The sequence below is a fragment of the Anthonomus grandis genome, chromosome 1 (assembly GCF_022605725.1).
Source record: "Anthonomus grandis grandis chromosome 1, icAntGran1.3, whole genome shotgun sequence".
In the NCBI taxonomy this organism is placed as follows: domain Eukaryota; kingdom Metazoa; phylum Arthropoda; class Insecta; order Coleoptera; family Curculionidae; genus Anthonomus; species Anthonomus grandis.
This window is the reverse complement of record NC_065546.1, coordinates 40,587,765-40,608,844: the sequence shown is the minus strand read 5'-3', so window position 1 is coordinate 40,608,844 and position 21,080 is coordinate 40,587,765. Positions and strand designations below refer to the sequence as shown.

At 33.0% G+C, this 21,080-nt stretch overlaps 1 protein-coding gene across 3 annotated transcripts in view; it reads right to left on the bottom strand.

The window, feature by feature from the left end:
* Positions 1-21,080, bottom strand: part of LOC126737743 (neuropilin and tolloid-like protein 2) — a 622,239-nt gene that overhangs the window by 515,630 nt on the left and 85,529 nt on the right. The window contains exons 2-3 of one of the 3 annotated variants that reach the window (XM_050442780.1): positions 7,403-8,634; positions 6,456-7,348 (exon numbers count right to left, since the gene is read on the bottom strand). The exons of the other annotated variants lie outside the window; for them this stretch is intronic. Of the exons in view, the coding sequence (XP_050298737.1) occupies positions 7,008-7,348; positions 7,403-8,634 (1,573 nt within the window). The 3' untranslated portion in view covers positions 6,456-7,007. Of the gene's footprint in view, positions 1-6,455; positions 7,349-7,402; positions 8,635-21,080 lie in introns of those variants that run through there. 3 annotated transcript variants of the gene reach the window in all.

Below are 21,080 nucleotides of genomic sequence, written 5' to 3'. Positions count from 1 at the left end.
TGTTGATTAACTTGATTTTGTTTATATTGATTAAATTGATTCTGTTTATGGTGATTAAATTGATTTTGTGGTCTCAATTGATTATTGTTAATTTGTCTTTGTTGATTTATTTGTGGTTGATTTGGTGGTTTGTGTGAAGTTTGTCTTGCAGTATTTTGATTATGAAGGTAGTTGTTTTTGAATTGGTTTTGACTTGTTAAAATATCATAGTTTGTGATAATATCGATAGCTTGATCTAAGGTTTGTGGATTTTGCACAATTAGTAATGTTCTAAGTTCATTAGGGACGTTCGCTAAAAGATTTTGTGTAGCTGTTAGTTCATTTTGATTGATGAGAATTGTTTTGGCTTCGATATTATTAATTTCGGAACAAATCTTATTATTAATCTTATTAACTAATGACTTTAAGCGTTGAATATAATCATTAATAGATTCATTTTTTCTGCTTAAGAAAATTAATTGTTGCTGTAAATTAGCCCTAGTAATTGGATCGTTAAATTTTTGTTGTAATGCAATTTTTATTTCTGCCCAAGAGTTTAAGTCAGATCTTGTTAACAAAAAGTCTTCAGCCTCTCCTATAATTTTTTAAAAAGTATCTTGCATAAAAGGTATCAATTTGGTTTAAAAATGTTTCTAATCTGGATGGTTGACCATCAAAGCTTTTGAGAAGTGCAACGGTTGATTTTAATGCATCAGCCATTTTATTATTGTTTACTAAATTACTATTATCTACTAAATTTAAATTTATACCTAAACTATTATTATCTAAATTAAGGGATGATAAAGTATTATTTGCTATTTCGGAATAAAGCTCGTTTAAGCTAGAATCTAAAGAAGAATTACTGTTTGAAGTAATCTCTAAACTCTTTACTCTAGGATAAGTTATGTCACTAACTCTATTGTTAAATTTTTTCATTAGAGTTCATACTAAACTTCAAAAAAGAAAAAAAAATAATAATAAGAAATAAAATTTCAAATTTTCAATTATAAAATATTCAAAATATTTCCTTAATTAACAGGTTTTCCAACTAATAGAAACAATTCTATACAGTACAATAAAAAGTTTCTAGTTTCTGACCTGTATCAAATGATGTCTCTGCAACAACAGCTATACTGTAGTGAAGGCACCACCTGTCTTGGAAGCTAGCTATGCCAATTCTTCCTACTGGCTACTCGCAATGGCGTACCACTTTTCGAGGGTTGTTGGCCAGGAATCACTCAGCTCGTCTCAGTTTGCTCAGCAACTAAATTCTTGATCCTTTCTAAACTGTTAAAACAGAAGTGTGAACTACTGGTAATCCGCACTTTCCAGACACTAAGCACTGTATCCACGCTTATAGCTAAGGGATCACTCACTCACGTATTTACGTAATTCGCGTTACGTAACTCGCGACTACTCGTATCTGTACTCGACGATGATGTTCACAGAGATCCTCCGAAAGGATCCTACCGACTGCGCCAATTTTATTTAATAAATCGCAACTCGTGTTTTTAAAAAATTAATTTATTAAACACAAGAATACAATTTATATTACAATGTTGCAAAGCTTACTTTACGACTGCGCTAAGATGACTAACTACTCCTCTTTTACATCCTCTATATATATACTTCTAAATGCTGAATAAGCTGTGACAATTATTATCTTAAACTAAACATATATTAAGCATAAGTGGCCATATAATTGTGTCATGAATTCTGTAAAGAACTCACGTATTTGCGTGGTATTTGTTATGAATGTTGCCTTAAATAGTGTACTTTTTCATAAGTAATAATTGCATGTAAAATAATTACTTCTGTTACTACTTAGAAAATGATAATTTCCCAATTTGTTTAAGTTTTACATACATATTTTTGCGTTTGAATTGATGCTGCTACAAAGCACGTGTTCGACCAAAAATAAACAGCTATCAGAAAAAGTTGCTTTATTTATGCAGATTCTTTACGGTCAAATATTTATGATAAGAAAACTAAACATTCTTTTTCAAATAATTTTTAAGATCCACATACCGTTTCCCTGTCGCGAATGTAGTTAGTTTCTTTCTGGTTTTTCAACAAATTAGACTTTATTTCTTATACTTAGACTGTTTGCTGTTTCTATTTTCGGAGTTTTTCGTGTTTTAACTCCTATGCTACTATTACAAGTAAACCTTCACAAATGGCTTATAGTTCCCGCAAATATGCAGAAATGCACTATGTTTATGAGCTTTGTGATGGAAATGCTCGAGCTGCTGCCCGAGAATATGAAAGACGCTTTCCCGGTCAAAATCGCTATCCTGACCATAGAGTTTTCATAAATGTGCATCAGAGTTACTTGGAAGGCATCATTCCTAGTCAGCCACGGAGAGTAGGAAGACCTAGAAATGATAACGATGAAGATGATATTGTGGAATTTGCAACAGAGAATCCAACAACAAGTGTTCGTCGCATAACAAGGCGTTCGGGACTTCCCAAGTCCACAGTTCATCGAGTTTTACAAAGAAATCTGTTATATAATAAATCTAATATCCTTATCATGTGCAACGTGTTAAAGCACTTCTGCTCACTGATTATGAAAAAAGGATTCAGTTTTGTCGAGAAATGCTGCAGCGCAATAGAGAAGACTCTAATTTTTTTTAAAACATTTTGTGGAGTGACGAAAGCAGTTTTAAAAGAACAGAGATATTTAATATACACAATTTGCATTATTGGGACTATGTTAATCCTAATATAGTGAGAAATGATCGTTTTCAGCATCAGTTTTCAGTCAATCTATGGGCAGGGATCATTGAAGGCAAATTAATTGGACCATTGGAGCTACCAGGAAGACTTAACGGCGAAAATTATTTACATTTCTTGCAACATAACTTGAAAGATTAACTTAAAGACGTATCTGTAGCAACACGGCGAGACATGTAGCTGCAACACGACGGAGCTCCTGCTCACTCTGCCTGAATCGTAAAGCAACATCTTTTAATAATCGATGGATTGGAAGGGGAGGAACCATCCAATGGCCGCCGCGTTCGCCTGACCTGAACCCCTTAGACTTTTTTTTATGGGGATATTTCAAAGAACTTGTTTTTATCAATGAAAGCCAGACTGAAGTAGAACTGCGAAGAAAAATAAGATAAGCGACCAACGTTATTACCAACAATGACAGAGCCTTTCGGCGCATAAAAAGTAATTTCATCCGCTGTTGCCGAATGTGTATTAGGGCAGGTGGTTCGCATTTTGAACATTTATTGTGATGTTTAATAGCAATAAATTCTTTTTTTTTTCATTATTTAGAATTAGATTATTTAGTATTACAATATTTTGATTTTTGTCCAAAAACGATTAGTTTAATAAAAATGTCAATCAAAAAAGAGTCGTATCACTTATCTGAAAGTATTTCACCATATGAGAATCTTCATTAAATAAGTAACTTTTCCTGATAATTTTTAGCTTTTTGTAGTAAATTTGTTTCTGCCAGGTTCACTTAAAAGGCAAATAATTTTTAAATAAAAATTAAACATATTGAGAAATAATTTTTTTCTTACTAGTGAAAGAAACAATTATGCATCCAAATCATATTTATGAAAGGGTGCACTCCTTAGGGTCACACTCGCACTAAATACTAAGTAAATAAATTATAATATTTTTGTAATAAATTTTGTGCATGATGCATGAAGCGATTTTTACAAAAATGAGAAAAATGGAAATAACTTTTAAACCATCAACAATCGTATAATAGTATATAGGGTTTTTTTGATTGCAAATGATCTCCTCTTTCACCTCCTCTCGTTTGGACGTCTAATTTTGGGACACCCTGTATATTCTCACAGACATAAAAAGTGTTACACCCAGAAGGAATTATTTCTCTAACTGAAATTTTAATAAGGTAGTCTTACATCAAGAATAAACCGTTTAACAATTTTTATAGACAAGTAATACGTCCTATGATTGAAACCTTTGGTGTGATACTCTAAATCACGAGACAGGTTTACCACTAACCAAAACCGTGTTTCGCTAACGATGTTAGCATCTTCGGGAGATTTAAAATAAACTAAAACTGTCCACTTATAAGTGGCCTTATATACTAAATATGTAACTATTATAGCGGAAAATTCAATGAAACATGGCCGAACAAATCTTAAACACTAACTAAACTTTACAATTAACTACAAGGAATTAGATCTTTACCCCTGTTAAGAATGTTTTTTTGATTATTGAATATTGATAAAATTTCGTATGCAGGTAATTTTCTATTGTTATTAACTGGCTTAAAAAATTTAAAGCTGCCTCAAAGCGGCTTTTCAACTCTTCTATACTTCACATAAGCTAAACGTTCTATAATTCTGACATTAATTGGTCTTCTTATTTGTCCTATATACGGTTTGTATTGTATCATATCAATGTTATATCACAATCGTTGCAATTAATCTCATAGATCTTGGACTTTTCATTGGCTTTTATTTTATCTTGACCGAACTTTGATAAATTATTCTTAGACCTTAGTCTTTGAAAACCCTATCAAAGCCCCTTGTCAAAATACGACCATTACAAATTGAGAATCAGATAAAATCATATTTGTTAATATTTATTTTAGATATAAATAGGTTATGCTAGAGATAAATAAGACAATGCATTTGAACTTTTAATGTCACTGTTGATATAAAAAGTTAGGGAATCGAAATCTTATAAATCGCTGTTGAGATAAATCTTTTATTAGTTCAAGGCCACATAGATTTTTTTAATAAAAGTAAGTCAATAGGTTTAAAAATTAGAAAGTTGCTTCAAAAATAAAAAGGTGACAAATTAATTGTTTTATCACAGATTATGCGACCCATGCACATAAGAAGCACGATCTATCTATATCTAGGCTTAATAAATTTTTAAAATCACTAATGAGATAAATAATTGGCGTATCCAATTAAATTAAAAATAATAGTCTATTTAAATATTTCATTACGTCCAAGGAGACAAATTCATATTTTTATTGGTAATGATATACAGGAATGACTCTAGTTCGTTTTGATTTTCAAAGTCAATTTATAAATGTTATAAACTGCTGTTGAAATAAATCTTTTAAAACTTCTAAGGTAGTTTTTTTAATTAAATATAGATCATTAATCTTCAAAAATCACTGTAAAATAAATTAGTTATCGCCAGTTCCAGTGTAATAAAATTTCTTGTTTGTTGATTGAGTCGTAAAAATGTCTATTGAGAATAGTTGGCGCATCCAATTATACAGGGTGAAAATAAATGCGAAAAAATTCATGGGCTGATTCTTGGGTGAATTTTAAGAAAAAATTACTAATCTGTATTAACCTGTTAAATGTCTGCTGATGATTGTTGGTTGATTGTCAGTTCTCTTTTTTGATCCATTTCATTTAAATGGCAAATTATTCAAATGCAGAAATGACCGAGATGCATTTTGTTTATGGTCTTGCTAACGGAAATTCATTTCAAGCATCTAGAATGTATGCTGAAATGTACCCTCAATGAATGGCACCTTATCATACATTATTTGCACGCCTTCATCAAAGACTACGAGAAACTGGATTTTTTTAATCAAGAAAGCATGATTGTGATTGCCAACGCTATATTAGAACACCGGAATTAGAAAAAGCAGTACTTAATTTAATTGATAAACAACCTGACACCAGTACTAGAAAAATTGGTCTGCAGTACATATCAATCATATGACGGTATGGACTATTTTAAAGGCTTAGTTATTATATCCATATCACGTACAACGAGTCCAGGCTCTATTACCACTAGATTTTCCTAGGTGTCTTTCTCGTTGGATGTTAGAAGTCATTGAGCAAAATCCTCAGTTATTAAGGCAGATTCTATTTACCGACGAAGCCAATTTTTTCAAAGAGGCAATCATTTACTGCCATAATAATCACATTTCGACAGATGAAAATCCCCATGCAAGTGTAGTTGAAGCTCATCACCAACAACAATTTTCTTTAAATGTATGAGTTGGAATCATTGGAGACCACCTTATTGGCCCACATTTTCTATTACAGAGATTGAATGGGGAAACATACGCTAGTTTTCTGCAAGACATACTTCCAGGACTTCTTGAGGTGGTATCCCTAGATGTTAGAAGAGTAATGTGGTTTATGCAGGATGGGGCTTCTGCCCATTTTGATTTATTAGCACGTCGTTATTTAGACGAAACATATTTAAATCGTTAGATAGGCCGAGGCGGTTCTTAATTTTGGCCACCTCGGTCACCAGATATAAATCCAGTAGATTTTACCACATAAGGAAATTTAAAAACTTTGGTGTACAGGATTCCGGTACTAGATATTGTTGACTTGAGAAATCGAATCATTAAGTCATGTGCCGTAATTCAAAATTCTCCCGGAATTTTTTATCGGATTTGTCGACAAATGCGGAGACGTAGGGTAAGTCCGGGATAGTTGGCTCACTTTTTTAAAAAAATGACATAAAATGAAAACCCAAAAGTTAATCAAACCAAAGAAAAGAGATTTAACATAAGCATTTATTCCAGTTAACGTCAAAAGTAACATTTCAAGAAAAACTAAAAAATCTAACTCTACAAACAGTTTAAAAAAAATAAGCTGAATGGGCCAACTCTCCCAGGTGCTATGGGATAGTTGGCTCACTTATCCTGGGTGAGACGGCCCATTAAAAAAACTTAATTTAACATCGCTTTTTTGATAAAATTCTTCTACATAGGTCACAGAGATTCAAATATTTAGTGCAGCTTTCATGGAACCACCTTGTGCAGTGAATACATTGAATCCAGTCATCAGTTTTAATTGTGAGTTTGTATATCTCGCCACATTCAAGGCATTCTGTAGAATCGTCTTGTGAGCAATCCTCAGATTCGGAGACATAGTCGTCTGATGTGTCAGTATCTTTGGATAAGTCGTCTTTATTTAATTTAAGTTTTTTAGCTCTTGGTTTTTCGGTGGTTAGGTTTAATTTATTTTTCCCTTTTATGTTTTTAGTTTGTTTCTTTACACATGAATCATTTGACCCATCATCATTATTTTTTTATTTTTGCTTGTTTATAATCGTCGTATTTTTTTTAATTCTTTTTTCTTTTCTTTGTCCTTCTTACGCGCGTTAGCCAATTTATGTTTTTGAATATTTTCCGAAGATGTTAGGACGTAAGCTACCTGTTTTGCTCTTTTTCGTGCATTTTCAATATTAGCTGGTGTGCTTGGAACAGGCGAAAATTTGTTTAACAGTGTTCCGGGTGTGTCCTGATTTTGGTCTTCATCACGTTCCGATGGTATGTTATTCAAGCCTGACGTTGACGTGGATGGTATTGCTTGTTCTTGTTTTGACATTTGATTTTCATCATTATTAGCCCTATTTGCATCATTATTAACTGTTGCCGTATTATCTAAAAATACTTTTTTTATAAATAAATAAAAATACGTTTGTTAGAGGGACTTACCCAAATTTATCATTTTCTCTTCAGATCCCGAATATGCGTACTCTGGTATGGCTGAAGGATTAAATGGACAAACACCTGTTGACCTAAAAGCAGATACAGCATTCTCAACTGTCGCAGCTTTTGACCACGCCTTAGTTAGCAGCTGGCCAAATTGTAACCGGTTAATTTTCCTAGTTGGATTTGTTCTAATAAATGTGTTGCAAGCATTATTAAAGAAAGCTTTAAGGCTCTTAAAAAAACATCTATCTAAAGGTTGGAGAAACTGTGTGGTATGACTAGGCAGGCAAAGAGGAATAACACCATGTTCATCAGCGTATTCAAGCATCTCTGATGAGCTGCAATGCCTAGCATGCCCATCCAGTAAAAGTAGAACTTTTCCTTGCGGTTTACGTGGTATAAATTGATTTTTTAGCCAAGCAAACATTATATCAGTGTTAATGTAAGCTGATTTTTCATTCATATAAACAGTGGAGCCAGGGGGCATTCCATCTTCAAACTCAGCTTTTTTATTTTTCCCCTTGAATATACAAGTAGGTGGTATGTAATAACCTTCCGCATTACAACATGATACTGTTATGATTTTTCCCTTCTCTGAAGCAGTAATTGCAGCAACATTTTTTGAGCCTTTTGTAGCAATACCATAACCAGGTTTATTATTTAATTGTAAGCCCGTTTCGTCCATATTAAATATGTGACCAGCTTTGTTCATTATTTCTCCTTCGATTAATGTGGTTTCAAGTAAATTAAAATACATAGAAACATCTGTCTTATTCATTCCTTTACAACGGGCTAGTGACACCCCTTCAGCTTTTCTAACACTTAGGTCGGGGTTTCGTTTTAAAAACATAGTTAACCAATCATACCCAGCCAGTTTTTTCTCTTTATTAAATGTGTGTTTAATTTTCAACTGCTCTGCCAAGTTAAATGCCATTGCTCTGACGCATTCACGAGTTGGTGCAAATCCATGTTTCTGTAATTTCTGGATATGTAGCTTAATTTTTTTCTCATTTTCGATACCACGAACACAAGGTTGACCAAGAGTTCGTTTCTGGAAATCATTGTTTTTGAAGCGCCTGCGAAATGTTGGTGGTGGAATGTTGTTAAAATTACAGCATGCCTCTCTGATACCCATAACACCATTTCTGACAGCTTCTGCAGCATTGACTATGTCTTCTTCAGTCCAGTTTCCTCTTTGCACTGAACTTTTTCTAATGTAGTCAGTCGGCATGACTCTAAAAAATACATTTATATACTTTGGATGTCTAAATTGTACACTTAAATGCCAATTTTAGACTTAGATTTTTGTAAGGATTAAATAAAAAAATTATTTTTGTTTTTCGGGATAGATGGCCCATGGGCCAACTAACCATTTAGTAGTTGGGCCATCTATCCCAAAAGTCAGGGTGTGAGATGGCTCACTAAATATTTCCTAAGATTTATTAAATTTTAGAGGTACGGGTGCATACAACATAACCTCAAAAATGCACAAACCCAAAAAGAGTAACAAAAACTTGAAAAAAAACAAAATTTTCAGAAAAAAACTATACATATTAAAAGTAAGGTTAAATATTTTTAATGCTTGTAAAATATTTTTTTTAGCAAAATTTACCTTAAAGTGTCGAAAAAAAACCGCAAACCTGGATCACGATATATACAGCACGTTGAATAGGATGTGTCTAAAGATGCAGTGCCGTAAATCAAATATATTTAGGAAATATTAGAAAGAGCTATCGCACCCGGCGGGCCATCTCTCCCGGAATTACCCTAATACTAATTTACCCAGTCAGTTTATTTTGGATTTGTGTTCTCTATTCAATTGTGTGCTCCTTTAAAACTTTTTTCAATTTGATAATAATTTATTCGAACAAAAAACTGGATTGGCAGTGGACTCTAATTTGTCAACCTTTTTAGCCGAACTGTTTATGTATAAACTAGAACAACAAATTTCGAAACATCATTTATTTAAAAAACATATAAAACATAGGTTCGCTAAGTGGACGACATTTTTACTATTTTTAATGCAGCCAAAGACGATTTAGAAAACTTTGTTTATTTTATTAATTCTGTTCATCCCAACATACAGTTTACCTATGAGTTAAAGAAAGAATCATATTTACCATTTTCAGACACTCATAAAATTAATATTTTATTATTAAATTTTAATCACTAATCACAATAATCATTTTGAATTCCAAATATATCGAAAACCTACAGATAGAGTAATCCCCTTTTCCTCCAACCATCCTTTCAGCCAAAAATTTGCCACTTTTAATTGTTTTTTCATTTATTGTTTAATATTCCACTAAACGATATAAGTTTCAAAAAGGAGTATAATATAATTTTACAAATCGCTTAAAACAGAGGATATCCCATAAATTCAAGAAACTTTATAAACCACGGCTCAGTGAACCCAAGATTCTCGGATCTTATCGTTCTCTTACTTACTTTGGTAATATCTCTTCTAGTGTTGCACAGTGTTTTAAGTCCAATGAATCTGACACTAAACCCAATATTTGTTTTAAAACCAAAAACAACTTGGCAAAACATTTAGTAAACACTAAAGATACGCCAGAGAAAATCAAAAAGACGCACAACTGTGTGTTAATAAAACATCCTATTATTTTCCATCTTTGTCTCTCTTCGTGAAAGGTGAACGTAGATGGCGCAGATAGCGTTTGCCACCATAAGTCAAACCTCGGCTGTTAAGCATTTAATGATTTATTTTAATTAAAATCAGCCATTATGTCTCAGAAGTCAAAACCTCATAATTATGTTCTGAGACAAAACGGCTGATTTTTAAATTGAGGAACTAAATAAACTAAATATAATTCTGAAACATTTTCTATTGTGTTTTCAGTATATGGTATAACTATAATATGTACATGCATTTTATTAATTATTTTAATAATTTATAATTTAACACGGTAACAGTAACATGCATATAGATACATAAATGCAACTAAAATTTAGGAAGATTTTAATTATCACGGTACTATAATATTATTCCAAAAAATATATCCTTTGGTGTAACACTAATTAGTAAAGAATAGATAAGTCTGTTCTATTCTATAATAATGAATATACTGTTAAATTTGTATGTGTATGAAATACATATACACATGTTTCATTATTTATGATGCAGTATTATTTTAATCAATAAAAATTAATTAAAAGAATAAAACAGAAAGATTACAGCTAAATTAAAAATAGCAGCAAATAGTCAGCACAGATAGTCCGAGCAAATGTTATTCTTGTAATTATATTAAGTTTTATTATTAAATTTAAATTCATTCATGACTATTTATGTTAGTTTTATATTTTTTTTAAATGTTTTTTTTTTGCAAATCTTTTAATTTTTCCTTTTGAACCACCATGGAATACCCATTTTAACTACAGCCTTAACAATTACCTTAATGAACATATTTCTGTTCCTACTACAAGTCAAAACACTAAAATCTGTATCCTACAAACAACTACAACTACTAACTACTGTTATCAAGTTCATCTAATTCCAGTGGGTAATAAAATACGTAAAATTTAAGCACTCGTTCAAAATCTCAACTAATGATGTAAAACAAAACAAAATTAATCAGCAACAACAACTACATTGCTAGCTACATTGAAATTCACGTATTCATGTTGAGCAAGTATTGCACTGTTGCCGCACTTAATTATAATTTTAGAAATACTAGAGAATTGGACACTAACTATTTTGCATTTATTTACACGGAGATGGAAGAATTTTTTTTCTTGAGTGCTCTGATAATTAAATACATATAGCATTGCGAAAGATTAGTATTGTGACGCCACCTTAGGTCGCCTTCCATAAGGGAAGAGAAAGACAACGAAATACAGTATATACAGATTAAAGAGAGCAACAACAATAGGACAAAAATTTATCTCTCGTTGCACGTCTCTTTGGTTGTCTCTGGATACGCACCGATCTGGAGTTTACAAGTTAACTTGCTCCCACCCCTTATGTCGGCCAAAGTGGAAGGAAAACTGAAGTCAGAGTCAACGAACATTGAAGACTTATCACCCGAAATTAAAATACTTTTATTAGCAATAAATTCTCCTTTTGCGAACTACATATTATTCTGGCCATATTTTTGAAAATAACTTTTACCTTTATTGTTTTTAACGCCTTTATCTTTTAACATTTGCATTTAAATTATACTAAAATTGCATATTAAAAACGAAAAAAACATTAAACTTTAACACCCTGTATCTTAAAAACTAATCATTTTAGGACCCATGTTTATATAAGCTTTTTGACTTAAAATCGGTCCAGGAATGTTTCTTTTAAATTATGACATACCTTTAAGTAACACCCTGTATACTATTTGGTGACTCTTAGAAATCATTGTCATGATATTCGAGGGCGGGTCAATAAGTCCTTGACTTTTTGGATAAAAGACAGGTTTTTATATAAAAAGTTATTTTATTTTTCAACATAGTCTGCTTTAAGTTCTACACACTTAGTCCAACGTTTCTCCAATTTTTTTATCCCTTTGGAAAAATATGATTTGTCGAGGTCATCAAAATAGGCATTTGTTTGAGAGATAATTTCGTCGTTGGAGTCAAATCTCTTTCCGCCGAGCCATTTCTTTAAGTTTGGGAATAGGAAATAGTCACTGGGGGCTAAGTCTGAAGAATAGGGCGAATTCGTAACCTAATTTATGGATTTTTGCCATGGAAACTGCACATGTGTGGACCCTTGCATTGTCCTGGTGGAAAAGAACTTTTTTTTTGGCCAAATGTGGTCTTTTTTCTTTCAGTTCCTCATTGAATCTATCCAATAAGTTGGTATAATATTCTCCATTGATTGTTTTCCCCTTTTGAAGATAGTCAATGTGGTTTATACCGCGCGCATCCCAAAAAACGGTCGCCATGACTTTATTGGCTGACGAACCCACCTTTGCCTTCTTGGGCGCCGATTCACCCCGAGAAATCCACTGTTTTGACTGCTGTTTGGTCTCCGGCGTGTTGTGGTGGATCCACGTTTCGTCCACGGTGACGAAACGACGCAAAAATTTGTCCATATTGCGGTTGAATAACGCCAAACACGCCTGGGAAATTGTCACACGGTTGCGTTTGTGGTCGATTGTGAGCAAACGCGGCACCCATCTTGCGGAAAGCTTTCTAATACCCAAATGATTATTCAAAATTGAAACTACTGAACCATGTGAGATGCCTATGGCTTCCACAATCTCTCTCACTTTCAATCTCCGATCGGCTAAAACCATATCGTGAATTTTTTCGATTGTTTTGGATGTAGAGACCTCGACTGGGCGTCCAGAACGTTCGGCATCTTCCGTGCTTGTACGAAATGTCTTGTCGCCACATCGAAATTCAGTAAACCACTTCTTTACCATGGAAATGGATGGTGCAGAGTCCCCATAATATTTATCAAGCTTAGCCTTGGTTTGAGTGATGGTTTTTTTCCGTAAAAAATAATGCTTAATGAGCACACGAAATTCACTTTTTTCCATTTTCTTCTCAAAACGAGTGGTAGTCTGCTTTAAACAGCTGTCAAACAGAAAATAAATGACGCAGCTTCTTCAAATTTTGACAGGCGTCAACTGACAGTTCTCTGTTGACAGGAGCAGAGTTGCCATTTCCATTAAAGGGCGGGAAATTCAAAAAGTCACAGACTTATTGACCCGCCCTCGTAAAAATCACTGAAGTGATATGTAGATTGTTATTTATTATATTACATGTATCTTCTATTAGCTGAGAAGATAATATTAATAGGAGATCAGAATCAAAAATATCTTAAAGATTCATGGACCTTAGAAACCAATATAATGATCTAATACTATAGAAAAACGTTTTTTTCCTCTTCTTTCGGTGACTCATAAAAATTACTGCTTTGAAAAATTATTATTGCATTGAAAGTAATTTTTCTTTCACTGGTAGATCCATTTAAAACATTTTATCCTTTTTTTTGTTGCGAGAAACCACACAGCGAGTCGTGATTTGAAACTATATATTTTAAAAGTGTCTGTCACGTTTACCCGGGTAAGAAAACAAGTTCCACGGGACAGCAATATAAAGTTCCCTCGGAAGTCGTGAAAAAGCCAGACCGGTTTAACCCAGCAGATCCAAAGTTAGGACCGACCGGAGGGAGTTTTCCCGTGAATGAATTGTTATTGACTCAAGAAGAATTTAGAGCAAATGTCGATTCTCGATTTTTATTTTACATTCAATACTAAACTCGGATTTGGCTTCTACGCGAGGAAATCGCTAATAATTTATACCATATAGAGGCCACCGCTGCCGCCGCCGCCAGCAAGAGATTTCGGCTATTTTATTGACCGAGAGATAAAAGCCTCAAGAAATTTATATTTATGGGGATGAAACACGCGATCTGGCCCTGTATAGTATTCTACGTATTACAGAAATTTGATTTGTGGCTCTTAAAATATCCCTTTTTTGCTTTCCGGGTACCTGTAGTTGTTTTTATTATACGGGATGATTAAATTTGACCCTCAGAATTGATTCAACTTTACTATCAAATTCCCCATGACGATAATTGAATTGATCTAATAACAATAGTCATTCCTAAGATATCTCAACAGTACACTATAAAAGATTGTCTTGCACGCTTTGTTCTCTCTGATATCTATATTAAATTTTTAAATGTTATAATTTAATATATGATATATATTATGTTTTCCACTTTTCATACTAAATCCATTGTAAATCAAAAGAGAACAACACAAAGTCTCGGTCTTAAAAAATTCTCAAAAAATTATTATTTATTTGTTAAGTGTTGTTAAGTTAAGTGATGACAAATGTTTTGCTCCTAAGAGCATTATCAGACCTAAAAAAGTATGCAAACAAAAACAAAACAAATTACAAAAAGACCTTAAAGTAAAACAAAAAGTATACCTTGAGAAGGTTAAAATCACACCCGACTGGGTCAAATAAACACACACACTGAACGGTCAAATATAAGTTTAAAAAAACAATAACATAGAACTCGAATACAAGGAATTAATAAAATAAAAAGGAACTATCGAGATTTGAACCTACAACCTCACAGCAAGACTGTTAACGTTTGCTGCAATAAGCGTTAGGCCACACCTTTCATGTGATAAAAGCTTGAAAAGAAAGGAGGGGACTAGATGATGTTATTAAAAATGAGTCCCGGCTCAAAATTAAACACGTTGTTAATGTTGTAAGTCAAAACTGGACTTTTCTTTGCTCTTGTAATCTCTAGCTTCTCTATAAGATCCAGCTTTTTGTCCTTCTGGCAGTCATGAACCACTGCCACATTATTGGGGTAGCAAATATTATGACCTGTTGACAATAAATGATTGGCAAATGCTGATTTGGTCTCGACAGTAGTTTAAGGACAAAGCCTTATACCAAATTGTTTGCTGGTGGCTGGTGTCTGGTTTTACCTGAACCGAAAATTTGGTAATTTTGCAATTATATTTAATTGAATAATTTAAGATTCGCTTATTAAAATTTTTGACTTTGCACGAGGCTTTGCCAGATTGGTCTCTTCAAAAAGTTATCTTAAATTTTTTCTGTAAAATGTACAGGGAAGCCAAGAATTGATCCCCTTAAAATTTACATGGGATTTCCTATATTCTCGGCGACGCACCAGTAGGATGACTTCCTACGATAAGATGATTACGTGTATCTTTTTTTAAATATATAGGGTTATTTTAAATGACAGAAAAGTTGAATTTTCTGGGAATTCTCCTGATTTGCTCCGAAGTTTCCTTGATGCATAGAATCGTTAAAAATCTTGTAGGACCCTCCAGTGTGGCTTTCTTTGTTATGACTGGTACTTTCCTCTTAGTTGTCTTTATTAGTTTGCTTGGATATTCATTTTGCTGTAAGTCTTTGGTGATGTTTTTCATTTCCCTCTTGAGGTTGTTGTTGGATATAGTGGTTACTCTCCTATTTTTTATTGATCTCAATCTTTGTTAAACGAGGATAATTGAAGTTGAAGTGTGGGAATTGGCCTGTGTGTTTATTATTGTTCTTTACACAAACATCTGAAAAAGGCAGTACTGACTCCACTGATGAGTTTTACCTTCATCGTAAACATAATGCTAGGCCTAATGTTATTAATGTGCATATGAAATTTTGCTGGCTTTGTGCCTCTTTTGGCACAAACAATAACTGTATCATTGACATATAATAATAATAATAATAATAAATATTTTTTATTGGCATAGAAGAAACAAAAAAAATACAAGTTTACAAAATCTAGCAATAAATTTACGCAAATAAAAGGCCTACAAATTCAGAATTATGCCATGGCAGATTCTGGTCTTTAACATTGTGGCCCCACACTTCATTAAAAAAAAAAATGGTAATTTCAGTAACGCTCATTAACAGTAACGCTTAACTAATAACTGATTAAATACAGCTTTTTCTTTAATCATATACCTAATAAACCTACATATAAGAGTTCTAAATTCTAAATTTGACAGTTTAACATCAAGCAAAACAATACACATTGCAAATACCCAAAAAAACAGATTAAATTTTTTGTTAAATAACAAAAAATAGAAAAATTATTGCAGACAATAAATAAATAAATAAAATGATCCCAATACCAAAAATTGTAATAAATTACTCAAGAAAACAACCATTTAAAAAGTTAAAAAAGAAGAACTTAAATTATATACCCTGCTGATTCATTAGATGTACAATCATCCTATTACGAAAAGTATTACAAGAAATTGATAATTGGTCCGGATCCAAATTTAAAGAATTTATTTGATAAGCAAAATTGTAAGAAAATGATCGTTTAAATAACTGTGTTTTATGTCTCGGAATGAGAATAGTATTTCTTCTTAAATTTAAATGGTGTACATAATTTCTAAAAGTTATTTTTTGATAGAGATAGGGCGGACTACGATATATTAAAATTTTATAAAAAAATGTTAAAGAATGAGCAATTCTTCGATTATGCATATAAAGCCATCCAAGTTCGTGAAGTTTATGGGAAATGCGGTTTCTCCTGCGAATGCCAAATATTAGTCGAATGCAAGAGTTTTGGAGCTTTTGCAGTCTACCCCTATCCTCATAATCAAGACACCAGCCATACACTACATCACAGTAATTACATTGTGAAAGGACCAATGAATCACATAAAAGCTTCTTAATATCTTTACTTAAATAGTGTCTATGCAAATAAATTAATTTCAAAGCAAGATATGCCTTTTTAAGAATATTAGACACGTGATGTTTAAAACGAATATTATTATCTACTATAAGCATTATACCAAAGAGGAAAGGTTTCCAAATCCGGAATAGCAGAGCACGCGTGGCATAATGGACACAATATCCACTGGTCAGAAGCCAAGATTCTGCATAAGGAACAGCACTGGCAGAAGAGGAAGTTCTTAGAGGCAGCTTTCATTTCACAGAATCAGGGGATCTTCAGCCAGCCAAGCGTCGATATACCCAACATCTGGAAGCCTCTACTCTCAGGACAGTGTAGGATCTAGAGAGAGGCGTGTCCTCCCCCCCAACTCTTTTCACGGATGACTTTCCTTTCCATATCGCTGCACACATCTAGTATATAAGCCTATAGAATAGTAGTTTGCTGTCAGTTTACACTTGATAACGGTTGGAGATACTTACCAACCGAAACGTCGTGTTACATTAAATAAATAAGACAATGCAAGTCCCACAAGATGTGTTCACCGATCGCTTTGATAAGAGCGCGAAATCAAGTCCTTTGCTTAATACCTCATCAGTTTTGAACAGAGTTTTTTAAGATACTTTAATACTAGTTTTTTTCGTTAGAGGCGATTGGACTTGTACCTAATGCCTAAGCAATGTGTAGTTTTTAGTTTGTCAAACTTTAACTGGCGTTTGAATTTAAAATTCGTTTACATACATTTTCAAATTGTACCTTCTTCCTACGCTTGTACCTAAGTTGGAATCACAGCAGTGCTTTACTAACGTGTCCTAGAATGCACACTGATTTTGTTTCTGACATCGTGAATTTTAATCGAAAACCCACCAGAATAACATCGTGCCTCTCGTAGGAAGTTGATATGCTCTTTCTCTATTTTAAGCACTAATTAAACTTCACGTTCAATTAATTCAAAACTATTTTCAGCACTCACCATTAATTAATTAATAACTCATTTTGCAAGTTTCCAATTTAACTCAAATATGCCAGAAATATACTGAATTTGGGAAAATATTTTCATTCTTGAGATATCTAATATTTACATAAATTAACCGAAAGGCCCTTATCATCTGTTATACTACACATAATTTACTCCATTTTAGAATGCTCTTAAGTTAGAATGCTCTAATGTTCTTAAGTTAATCAAGAAATATGTGACTTGAATCTAATCAACTAAAATACCCCAAATTTTCCTACCACCATCAATGATAACCAAATAATTAATCCTCGTATCCTTTTTAAATATTCGCTTATGCCTTTTGTTAATACGATAAGCTTATTAATAGCTTATAGTGTCATTAATTATCATGCATGTAGCTAACGAGCTAATTTAGCGTGATTTTGCTGCAATTACGAGGAATAGGATTAAGTTTACGCAATATTAGGCATATTTCTCATTAAATCCGAAATTGATTATTTTTAAATAGGTAGAAAATATTCAAACTTTTAGAACTTTCTAATATAATTCTTAAATCAATTAGGCCCTGCAATGTAAATGCTTGCCTTCATCAGCATTAGCCTGAAACACATCGCATACACCAACTAAACAAGTAAGCAAACATACAAATACCGAAACATCCACGATTTGCTGTTTATGTAATCTGGATAGAGTTCGGCTATTTTGTTGTACAGCGCGGCTTTATTTATTTAGGATATTTCAAGAATATCTTGCAATGTATTAGGCCCACATTTAGAGGGCCGAGGACCGGTCCTAGACATTTTTTTTCTTCTCCGATTTTTTTTGTTACTTGTAAAGTTCGTATTAGAACATTAAAAGACTAGAATCAGAAAATAACAACTTTGTTTGAATTCATTATATGCTCAGGGGCAAAAGAGTGTTTTGTTTACAAACATATTAACCGATTCTCTGTTGTCAAGTTTACACATATTTCCAGAAGACAAAATTTTCAAGCAACGATCATTCGACAGTAACAATTTTCCGCGATCTCTAAAGCTTTCTTCTATGTAAAGCTTTTTTTTCTCTAAAGCTCTTGATAATGTAAATCATAATATCCTAATTCGCTATACCCGTAGTTTAGAGGAACTCCTCGCGAATGGCTTAATATTTATCGTAATAAGAGAAGTCAGCTTGTGGGGATTAATCCGTCGATTTTTTCTTGTAAGCTGATGAAGAATGAAGAAGAATTTAGGGTGCCTCAAGGTTACGTCTTAGGCTCTATTTTGTTTCTACGGCTTATAAAGGATATCACTAGTCTGGACATCAGCGGTAAACTCTGTCTTTGTGCGCACGATATCAGTTTTGCTTGGAGCAACCCGGATCATAAGACAGTATACAAAACCGTGACAATTTTATGGTGACTAGGTAATTTTTAGTCACCATAAAATAGTGGTACGATTCTAATCTTATGTGTCTTAACGTTTCTTAAACGAAAGCCTTCTCTTTCAAAAATACTTTGGAACCTCTTGTACTTTATAACACCAGTTTAAACGTCGTTGATTCTGGGAAGTTTTTAGGACGTATTGTAGATGAGCTTAGAACATTGAATGCCTAGAATAAGCCTAGCTGCGAACCATAGGCGAGGTTGTTTGAGTTCACCCTCTCTCAGACAATGATGCCAAATCGACTTTTCAATTTTTCATTCTGTGTTGTTTGTAACAGGTAAAAAATGTACTCTTTAAAAGTTTCGTTTATTTGCTGACTAATAATACAGGGTGTTTTTTATATATTGCGAAAAAATTCAGGAACGTGTTCTTTGTACAAAAATTTGCAAAAAAGTTCCTATAATCATAGGCCCTAAACCTTTTAGATTTTGAGCTACAGGGTAGTAAAGTTTTAACCAAAAAAAAATGATTTTTTTTTCGATAACTTAAATAACCCTGTTAAATCTTTAATTTAAAATACAAGTTTTTAAGTGATAAAAAATATTTCATTTTTTATTATTTATTTAAGTAATATTATTATTTTTACAAAAGTTGTTCAAAGTGTGCTCCTCCAACATCAATACAAGCATCTAATCAACGTCGCATTGATTGGCGGACACGTTCAAAAATTCCTGGTGTCTGCCGAATTATGTCACAAGACGTTATAATGCGATTACGCAATTCCTCTACATTATCAATTGGATTTCTATAAACTAGTGATTTAAGGTGGCCCCAGAATATTTGGATACGTAATAGCCAAATACTGCCGAGCCACTAAACTAAAATGGGCTGAAGCACCGTCATGTAAAAAAACATTTGCTGTCTCAGCTGAATGGGGACATCTTCTAGCATCGCTGGTAATTCATTTTCAAGAAATTCTTGACACCTTTGTCCAGTCAACCTTGCTGGTAAAAAAAAATGGACCGATGAGAAAGTTTTCAATAATACCGACCCATACATTAAGTGAAAACTGGTGCTGATGACAGTTTTCTGCCACAGCATGTGGGTTCTCATAATGCCATATGTGGTTATTGTGGAAGTTCATAATTGCGTCCCTGGAGAAATTAGCCTCATCGATTAAAAGTATTTTTCTTATAAACGGTGCATCTTGCCTTATGCGTTCTTGCATCCAACGACACAAAGCCGTTCTTTTCGGAAAATCGCCTGGCAAAAGTGCCTGCACCCACTGAATATGATACGGGTATAAAAGGTTTCTTTTAAGAGTATTCCAAACTGTAAAGTTACTAATCGGTACCATCTGAGCAATTTTCCTAATACTTGTGGTGGGATCTTCCTCGAATTCATTGAGCACCTGTTCTTCAATTTAAGAAGTAACTGTTCGTGGATGTCCGTTTTCAGCGGTGAGTTTTTTAAAGCTGCCGGTTTCACTTAGACGTTGGTGTAAACGCGTAAACATGGAGTGATGAGGAATAACACGATTCGGGTAATGTTCAGCATAAATACGCAAGGCGTATTTATGAAAAGTGCATATCGCACTTTTCATTATTTTTGTAATTGTTAGCCATTTTTTTAACAAATTAATCTTGTCAACTGGCGGACAGTGACTATGATTTAAAATTTAAAAAATAACAAAATCTTACAAATATCAACTTTATCGTGGGCAGAGGAAGAATGTGGTAAAAAGATTAAACTCTTAAACAAGAATGTGATTATCGTTGCGGCGGCGTTGTCCGTAGTTACGTTAAAAAAAATATGTTCACAGGCTACTTCGCGATTTTGGAAGCGTGAAATATTAACACGTTACTCATATGTCACTTTTTTAACATGTTAAATAAAGTGACATATTATGAACTACAATGAAATTTTAAATAAAATTAAAAAAAAAAACTTACTTTTTATAACGATCATAGAAAAAATAAATTTTAGCGATCAGTCAAAATAAAAAAATGTTTTTTAATTTTTTGTGCAAAAACCGTACATTTAACGGACAAAGTCCAAAGGATCAAAAATGTTGAAAATAAAACGGGGAATTTAAAAATATTTTGTAATACAAGAAAAACCAGTGGCGTACCATTTTTCTTTATAAAAGTATTCAACGGAAAACCCGTACACACGCCACTGGAGAATATAAAAATGTTAAAAGTATGTTGGTAAATGGCTCTG